The sequence below is a fragment of the Pagrus pagrus genome (assembly GCF_965226575.1).
Source record: "Pagrus pagrus genome assembly, chromosome: 23".
In the NCBI taxonomy this organism is placed as follows: Eukaryota; Metazoa; Chordata; class Actinopteri; order Spariformes; family Sparidae; genus Pagrus; species Pagrus pagrus.
In genome coordinates, this window is record NC_140205.1 from 2367176 (window position 1) to 2377238 (window position 10063).

Here is a 10063-nt window from a genome sequence, read left to right on the forward strand (position 1 = left end):
TAATGTGTTGTAGCTGTAAATATGAAACATAGCAGGTTTTTTGCAAAAACAGTGATTAGTTTATTGTTTATTGACTTACAGGAAAGATAATCAGAGGGGCAGAATTTCTGCCATTGTCAGTAGGACCAGGACTGAAGAATGGGTATATTTTCTCAGTGAAGGAGCAGCCAGTAAAAGAGTGAAGAAGAGCTGCACCATCTACATCATAAAAGGAGACCGCACCCTCGTCGTAATCCACAAACACTCTCACCTTCTCAGGATGATAATTTACAGAGAGAGGAACAGGATGGTTAGCAAGTACAAAGTACTTTCTGTTCCTCAGGCATATCGACCAGCAGCCTTTCTCAGGGTTCAGTTCAATTTCTCCCTTCCTGCTGACCGAGCCTTCAGCCACTCCTAAAGTCCATCCAGTCTTTCCCGTAACTTGAACATCATAATAAAATCTTCCACAAGAGAAACCCTGCTTTCCCAAGACATTAACTGCAGGTTCAAATCGTTTTGAGTTGTCTGTGAGTTTCTTCCATACATCACCGCAGTGTACTTGTTTCCCATCATCGGATATGATGAGGGCAGGATGTGCTGTATCAGGATCCAGAGTCACCTCCACTGCATTCTGCTTGATGTTGTTCAGCTCAGCCTCTTGCAGTTTCTTCTTCTCCTTTATGATTGTGTCTGTCAGCTGTTCCACAGCGCTCACCAAAGCTGTCCTTGTTATTCCTTCATATGATGCTGGACAGATGCTCACCTCCGTCCAGTCTTTGGTGAGTGGAGCAGCATTCAGGGATGAGAAGCTCTGGAGGAGGTGGAGGTGGTCCTTTGAGCATGAGAGCTGCTCCAGCTCAGCCCGTCTCCTCATCCGCCCAGAGGTTTCCCGCTCCAGCTCTTGGATGAAACCTTTTGAATGTTTTTCTGTCATTTCTTGCTTCTCTTTGATCATCCTAACGAGCTCTGCCTTGGCTCTTTCCAAAGACTGTATCAAAGTGTTGAAGACCTGAACACCACCTTCCATCTCTCTGTCTGCGGCGTCCTTACTGAGCTTTATCGAATGTTTGATCTCCTGAATTTTCAGTTGTCTCTCCAGGATCTGCTGCTGAATATCTGCTTCTTGTTTCCATAGCTCTCTTTTCTTTACTTCGTATTCCTCCTCCAGAGGAACAACATGGTGAAATCTGTGACTTGAGTCAGCGCAGGACCGACATATTGACATTTGTTCGTTCTTGCAGTAGAGCTCCAGAGGTTTGCCATGCTCAGTACACATGTCTGCCACGACAACATCAGACAGCTGATCCTTCATCAGGCTGGACACTGTCTGATGAAGTTTAAGGTTAACTGTGAAGTAGATGGTCATACACGCCAGGCCTAACGCTAACAACATGTAGTACTTCATGGCTTTCACTTTAGGACGAGTGGGAACGTCAAAGGAAACTTGTCTGGGTTGACCAGCGTGTTGCTTTGAGCTGTTCCCAGCTTTCTTTCCAGCTGACTGTCTGAACTGAACAGCCATCTCAGATATGAAAGTATTGATCCCAAGTTTATATTTTCTGTCAACACGCTCTTTACACATGGGACACTGGCGCTGGGAATTATAATTCAAGTGCTCTGTGATACAGTTTTTGCAGAAGTTGTGTCCACATGGTAATGTGACTGGATCAGTGAACACATCCAGACAGATGCAGCACAAAAGCTGCTCTTCAGTCAGCAGATAGTTGGCAGCCTCCATGTTGATGCCCTGCAGCCAAAAGACAGTGTGGCACGTTAGACATGTTATTACACAGCACAGTGTAGACTCCAGTTCATGTCATCACTCTGCAGCAACTTCAACAAAAACTGAGGGCAAAGGGGCAAATCTTACAACGATTGATTTTTGTAAAAACCAAAACCTGTTATTCAACCAGAATCGTTTAAAGGTGGTAAAATCACATACAAATTCTACACTTAGATGAGGTATTTTTTAATGTTGTATATACATTGTTGTATACAATTAATTTGCTCTCCTCAGTAGAAAGACACTCCCTGTAAACCGGTAAAATTGGGTATTAAAAATTTCCCTTGCAGCAACTGCATACCTGGTGCCAGGAAGAAGTGGGTGAGGCGGATGTTCACCCCGGATGACCAGCAGTGGGAAGGGACTGCAACCAACAAAAAGTAGGTTTGTCTACAGGCCTGTATACTGCTGGTTTACAAACCAACCGCAAGCAAAACTACTCATTAACCAGACGTACAATAGTCTCTATGCCTGGCTCAAACTGTTGACTCATACATTTATGTAACAACTAATCACAGCATCCCTTGAGAGTGTCCCTCCCTCCCTCCCTCCCTCCCTCGTGATGTTGCCCACTGCGCACGCTCCCCCCACATTTTTTTGTTTTTGGCATTTTTCTATCGATGTAAAAAAAGAACATAGCTCAGTTACAACTACTCCAAAACTCTGCAGCACAGGTGTTGACTAAGACCAAAAACAGAGCACCTGTCTGCTTCAGGATTGATTTTAAGATCCTTTAATAAGGGTTAAAAGCTCTTAATGGCCGTGGCTCAACTTGTTTATCGGGTTTGCTTTTATCGTATGAGCCCTCCAGAGGAGGATGTTGGAGAATGTTGATACTTTTAAGACCAACCATAAGACCTTCGTTTTTAGGCTGACTTTTAGCTGAATTCTATTTATTTATTGGTTTTTATCCTGCTCAAACCTGGCCTTATTCTATTTATCTATTCACTTACTATTCATCTATTTATTTTAATTATTTTGTTTTATCTTGTTTACTTTATTTATGGTTTATTTACTTATTTATTTTATCAATTAAAACACAGTTTTAGACTTTTAACCTCCTTTAGTATTTATTTTCTCCTCAGTGAAATACATAAACGATAGCATTTCCTCAGTTCCGCAATACTTGTTGTTAGTGCCCTGTTTTATTTATTACTATTTATTTATTTATTATTACTCACTCTTTTATTTTATTATTGTGCTTTAAGTAGCTGGATACATGTGTGTGTATGTGTGTGTGTATATGCGTGTGTGTGTGGGGGTGGGGGGGACCCGCTGGGTACCGGACGAGCCGCGACATCCCTCCAGCTATTGGACCGAGACTGCCAGCCCGCAGTTGAGCTACAAAACACCGGAGACGAAACCGCAGCCTGCTGACTCCACAACTCTTCAAATAAAGTAGGCTAACCATCACTCATCCTGCTGGATTCACACATGAAATCATTTTAAATTACCCCAAGCATGTTTTTCTGCATTATAGTTTTTAAATATAAGGTTTTCATATCGGTACATATCGGACAATATATACGCCGTTATATCTGTGATAGGCTAATATCGGCTGATAAAATCGGCCTACTGATAAATCAGTCGGGCTCTACTATTTTGCACAATGTTCGTTGTGTGTCCTTCAAGGAATTTAGATGGTAAAATATTCCAAGGGGTCAAAATGACCCTGATTGTAGTGTATTGTGAGAAACATGAGAAAACCCTGCCTGAATAAAGTCAGTCCACTGCATAAAATTTAAAGGTGTATTTACTCATTACTTTAATACAGTTATAAAAGACAATTGTAGTAGGGAGAGAAGGAAGATAACTGGATAAAATTGAATTGTAGAATTAGAAATGTCACAGTTATGGTTAAGGCGACGTTATATACAGGCATCATTCCACTGTAGAAATAAACAACGTCAGCAACGTCATCAGCGACGGTTACATGCTGGCATTCCGACATCCCAAAAGTCCGACATACCGCCATTCCAACATACCGCCATTCCGACATGTCACCATTCCGACATACCACTATTCCGACATGAGAACGTCCCGGCATTCTGACAAAGTTTCACCATAATCCGCAACCCATAACCCTAACCCTAACCCTTTTAAAAGATGTGTCAGAATGGCAAGACATTTAAAAAAGAAATAAATACCACCATTCCGACCTTAGGAGGCAAAAAAATTCTGAATGATGGGATGTTTCCTTAAAGGTTTAAGTGTTGCCTTTCCGACAATTAGGGCCTAATGTCAGAATGGCGTTATGTCGGAATGGCGGTTGCCTCCCATCAGCGACGTAACATGGAGGAGAGTAAAGGTGGAAAGCTCCATGTTACGTCGCACTCGGGGATCGACGCTTCTCGACTGGCAGGACGGCGGCGTGCCGAACAATCTACAGCTTGCGGGAGTTCTTCAAAAACCTTCTTTTCAGTAAACTGTGTACACAAACAATGTTCTCAATGCTCGTGTTCATGTGTAGAGACCCTGGTGATACTGCGAGCAAAGTTTCATGTTGTGTCGAGTCTTCTTAGTGTTTTAAAAATAGCGATTTTGATGCTACCATAAAGTTGCCCGTAGTACGCCATTGAAAATTATTTTGACCCGAAAATGAAAATACGGTAAATCTTAAAAGTGGCTTTTTCGTCGTAATTATGCTTTTACACGAAGGTTTGACTCGGGTTCCTTCACAAAAAAAAGCCTTGGTTGGATTTTGGCGAGAGTTACACTTAAACTTGTTGACACAAATACCTGTTAACCTGAAAAGCAGCTTTTAAAAATTTGCCCTGCAGCAACTGCAGGTCTGGTGCCAGGATGAAGTGCTGGTTGCTTGTTTTACAAACCAACCTACTCATTAAGCAGACGTAAAACAGTCTCCAGGCCTGACTCAAACTGTTAACTCATAAATGTACATGATGTTGCCCGCTGCGCACCCTCCCCCCACATTTTGTTGTTTTTAGTATTTTGCTATCGATGTAAAAAAAAAAATACAGCATGTGGCACCGGGTCTGAGCGAGATGTACGAGCAAGTCCAGAAGAAAACTGATGAGATCAATAGTAGGTACAAAATCAACCACATGTAAACTTCTCCAACCTGTAATGCAACATGGTCCCCTTCTTTCCTGCACAACTTCATTATTTCACCCAAAAAAAAAGTTTTTTAAGCCAAAAACAACTTTTTACATTCAGTGGTGAGTATTTTTTCCTCCGGATATACATTTAAGACAGAGTAGCACTTAAAACACATCAACTGAAACCTAACTATACTGACCTGTTGTATGCTGAAGACGCTGCTGTGTTGTTGAAAATCTGATGAAACTAGTTTCACTGATCTCCAACTGATCAGACTGCAGGTCTGACATCAGTCTTCTTTGCATGAGAGTGAAGCTGAAAAACAGGTTGACGTCTGCAATTATTTCAGAGGTACGCCTACAAACCGCAATGTTCATGGTGACAGGTGTGCAACAGGTCATGTAAGGTAATATAGCAAAACAGGTAATATAGTTTTCCCACCAGGAGATCAGCTTTGATATGAGCTCTACACTCCCTGTGAGGTGTCACATGAGATGTTTTTCAAACTCTACTGGGATTATATGGTTTTTATCTCTAACAGAACGGTATAATTCTCAAATGCTCTCATAGTGAACATGTTTAATGCTCCTGTAAACCAAGTAAACACACAAAAATCTGATAAATTCATGTCAAACAACATTTAAAACAAAAGGTTCCTTTTAATATACAAATACGACGACTTTTGTGGTAAAACTACACAAAAAGAGTGAGTAATGATTAAGTAATTAGTAACTAATGAGCCGTCACTAGTTTGTGCTAATCAGCAGGTAGTTGATAGTTAATCAGAAACAACTCAAGAAGAAAGTGGTCAGTAAGTTGATTCACAGATATTAATGAACTAATATTTACCTAGTAATTCATTAATATTGTATCTCCTGTTCTCTAGTAACTCATTATAACAGTTATTCAGGAATTACTCATTAACGATTCATTAACTGGAAAGTATTTCCTGATTCATTACTTACTTGTCTTACTCGTCACGTCTTTTACGTCCTGGCGAGGTTGAGTTGAGAGGCAGACACAGAGAACGAGAGAACAGACCGATAACAGACGGACAGACAGGTTGACAGAGAGACAGACCTCCACAAAAAGCTAATCTGTTTGAGATAAGACTCTCTAAGTCTTGGGAGCTTTGGAGGAAATCTGAAATCCAGACCCTCATATTTCCATAATCTGCCTCATATCCTAACCAACCAGCCCCGACACACTCATCTCCATACCCATCATGCACCTGGCTTCTGACTCATTACCATAATCCATCCAGCCTGTAGAAAACTTTCAGCTGTATTAAATTTTGACAGGGCGCTTCTATTCAGACCGGCGCAGTACTAGTGGTGGGCGGATCGATCCAAATATCGATAATATCGATACCAACGTTGGTATCGATATTGATCAATACCAGTGTAATGAGATCGATACTTTAGTTTCAGTCTCTCTCCTGTATGCACTGCTGCAGTTTCATCAAAGAGGCGACCTGGCTGTCTGTGTCTGTGTAAGTGCCACTGCTTTCACACTCTGCTGCTCCTCCTCCTCTTGTGATTTGACGTTGTACCGTCACGTGACTCAGGTAAACGAGCACACACACACACACACACACACACACACACACACACACGAGCAGCACAGAGACGGAGCAGAAGAATGTCAGAGAGGAGGAGGAGGCGTATTTTCAGGCTGAAAATGAAACAACGGCAAGCTGTATAATTTGTAAAAAGGCTGTAAGATACAGTCGTAACACAACAAATTCATACAAGCGTATGAAAAATAATGCGAAAGAAACCAAAAAAGAAAATAATTTGTTCTAAATGTTTTATAACATTTGTTGTGGAGTGATAATTGTGTACACTTTGTTTATTTAAGAAAAAAATCCAGAAAAGAAGTTCAATAAAGGGAGAAATGTTATTTAATTATTGTGTTGTAGTTTCTGAAAACTATAAAATAATTTGTTTTAATTTGTTCTCGAGTGATAACTTTGTGCACGTTGTTTATTTAGGAAACAAATCCAGACATGACAATGTATGGGGGAAAACTTGTTTTGTTCTATTGTTTCTGAACAAAAACTTTTATTATGGAAAATAAAGTATTTTCTATTTGGCATCTAGTGGCATTTCAACATTAATGGAGTAGTGTGTTTATGTTTTTAATTAGACTAAACAGCTAAGAGATCCTGTTGAAGGTAGCGAACTAGCGGCTAATACATCTCCCAGCCGTTTCCGTTGGATACTTTCAAAACTGACCTTGACCTCGCTGATATCTACAATCTTACCAACCCTTGTTAATGTGTTGTAGCTGTAAATATGAAACATAGAAGGTTTTTTGCAAAAACAGTGATTAGTTTATTGTTTATTGACTTACAGGAAAGATAATGTTCCTCAGGCATATAGACCAGCAGCCTTTCGGGTTCAGTTCAATCTCTCCCTTCCTGCTGACCGAGCCTTCAGCCACTCCTAAAGTCCATCCAGTCTTTCCCGTAACTTGAACATCATAATAAATTCTTCCACAAGAGAAACCCTGCTTTCCCAAGACATTAACTGCAGGTTCAAATCGTTTTGAGTTGTCTGTGAGTTTCTTCCATACATCACCGCAGTGTACTTGTTTCCCATCATCAGATATGATGAGGGCAGGATGTATTATAATTATTAGTACCCCGATATTTAGATGCAGTTTTGATGTGTTGCGATTCTAAAGTTGAGATTAAATATTATGTTTTATAGCGACATTTGTAGCTTTTTTACCACGAGACCTCTGGACCCTCTGAAAGTGCAACTGAGGCAGATACTCTCCATATACTCCACTTGTGTCTGTATCTGTCTGTTGAGTTGATTTAAAGTTTAATGAGACTCTCATTCTTTGTCTTCAGGTAAATTGGATCTTTTTTTCTACGGGGAAAATGTGTGAATCAGCATCACCGCGTTTTACTAAATGAGGTTTCAATTACACAAAGAAAGATGAGTTTATCACTGATGTTGTACCTGTCGCTCATCCCCCCAGCTTCATTAACTTCCTGTTTCTGAATCCCGCATCTCATCTCCTTCACCGTGTCTGTTTAAATGAGCTGTCAGTCAGCCAGCCGGCCCCCCTGGCCACAATTACTCAGACATTATTACCTCAATGTACAAGCTGGAGGATTAGAAACACTTTCTGTGCTGTCGGTTCACTTTAATGCAAGCATAAGCTGAAAAGGCAGAAAACTGCACCTGACACCGAGCGAAAGAAATGTCAGAATATTAATCACAACCTTGATTCAACTGAAACAGAAGGATAAGATGCCCCGCTTTAACAGCTCAGCATACATTTACTGTTCCTTCTCACAGCTTAGCATGTTTTCGCTAATGCAGAGTGTGCACTGTTCTGGCAGTTAGTACACACAATGTTAATGTTCTGTACAGTTTCAAACTCACAGGAGATGATCATCAAACTGAAAAATGTTACTTTGTATAGTCAGTAAAAACACATTGCTGCGGATGTGTGGACCATCTCACCACTGAGGGACCAAAATCCTCCTCAAGGACCCCTACAATCTTCCTAAGGACCAGTAAAACCTCTGAAAAGACTCCTAACTGGAACTAGAGCCTCACGAATGAAACCTGGAACCTCCTAAAGCACCCCCATGACCTTGCAATTTCCTCAAGGACCTTGGGAACCACTGCAACCTTCTCAAAGTTTGCTGCAATCTCCTCAATGACCCCTAGAATTTGACCAAGGAGATATCAACCTTAAAAATGATCCCTTTGACCTCTTCAAGGACCCGTACAACAATCTTCGCAGACCATGACAACATCTTCAGTGACTCCAGTGACCCCTACAATCTCCTCAAGGACCCAACCTCTTTAATGACTGTGTACAACCTCCTCACAGTCCAATACGACTTCCTCAAGGAACCCTTCAACCTCCTGCAGAGGTCGCACGATCTTCAAAGACCCTTATAACCCCTTCAGTGACTCCAGTGACCCTACAATCTCATCAAGGACCCTACAGCCCCTTTAAAAACCTCTACAGTCTCCTTGAAGACCACTTTAACCCTTTCAGTAATCACTACAGCCTCCTCAAGGAAATCTACAACTTCTTACAGAGGTCTTACAGTCTTCATGACCCCTCTTAATGACCCCTACTATGTCATTAAAGACCCCTTTAACCAGTTCAATGATCACCACAGCCTCCTCAGTGTCCCCCAATCTCCTCAAAGATAGATACAATCTTTTCAAGGACTACTGCAACCTTGTCAAGGGCCGCAACAACTGCCTCAACTACCCACGCAATCTCGTAAAAGAGTCCTCTAGCTCCTTCAAGGCCCCTAAAGCTTACCCAAGGACCTGACAACCTCCTCAAAGGTTTCCACAACCTCCTCTAGGACTAAAATATCTGTAGGCAGCTAACATACTTAAAAAAAATCATCTCTAAGTATCCGTTAGTTGTACTTAAAGACTACCGTGACCTCCTCAAGGACCCCTACTTATTTACTCATCTACAGGTACATAGAGCTGCAGCGAGGTAGAAGTACATATTAATAATTGTATTGTTCATCTGTCTCCTGTGCTGCTCACTAACACTAGATTATCACTTTGAGGTCTCAAGCTATGCATGTTATGTTATGTTATGTTATGTTACATAAATCATATTGTACCTGTCACGACAGACATCTTTGTGTGATTTACTGTGCAGTAGTATTAATGTTTGGAAACAGAAGTAATGCAGCCATTAGATGGCGCCACATAACCAGAAAACCAACCTGGTGTCATGAATGGGTTTTGTGAATGATGGTGAGACTTCCTACCTCCTTTACAGACGCCACATAAAGAAGGAATATAGAGGCTTTCTTCCAAATGTTTGATCCTTACAGAAGTTCTGGGCTTTTAAACTGGAAAATCTAAAGAAAGTCCAAAGTGTTCATGTTTCGTGTGGAAACTGGCTCTCTAATTTCTTAAATAGATGTAGCACAAAAAAAGTTGTGTTTTTATTTAAAAAATTACAATAAATGTACCGTGTAACCTTGTAGCTGAAGGTTGTTTTAGGGTAAAAATCTGTGCCAATGATTATTTATGATTAATATTTTATCGTCTTTACAATATGAACAAATTATCTAAGAAAACCATAGATTAAGAAACAAAATGAAATTTTAAAAAAAACATACCAACATTAACATACAAATCTATCTTCACTTTTGTATCACTGCAACAAATAATTAGGCCTATATTATTCTATGAAATGTTAAAATCAGTGCTATAATGACAGTGACGT

General features: G+C 40.6%; 1 protein-coding gene across 1 annotated transcript; it reads right to left on the reverse strand.

Annotated features, from left to right (window-relative positions):
• Positions 1-67: 67 nt before the first annotated feature.
• LOC311252789 (E3 ubiquitin-protein ligase TRIM21-like) lies at positions 68-1720 on the reverse strand (the record flags this gene model as incomplete). The annotated part of the gene is made up of 1 exon (XM_084346328.1): positions 68-1720. One exon carries the CDS (start codon positions 1718-1720, stop codon positions 68-70), a length of 1653 nt encoding a protein of 550 aa, XP_084202454.1.
• Positions 1721-10063: the final 8343 nt, after the last annotated feature.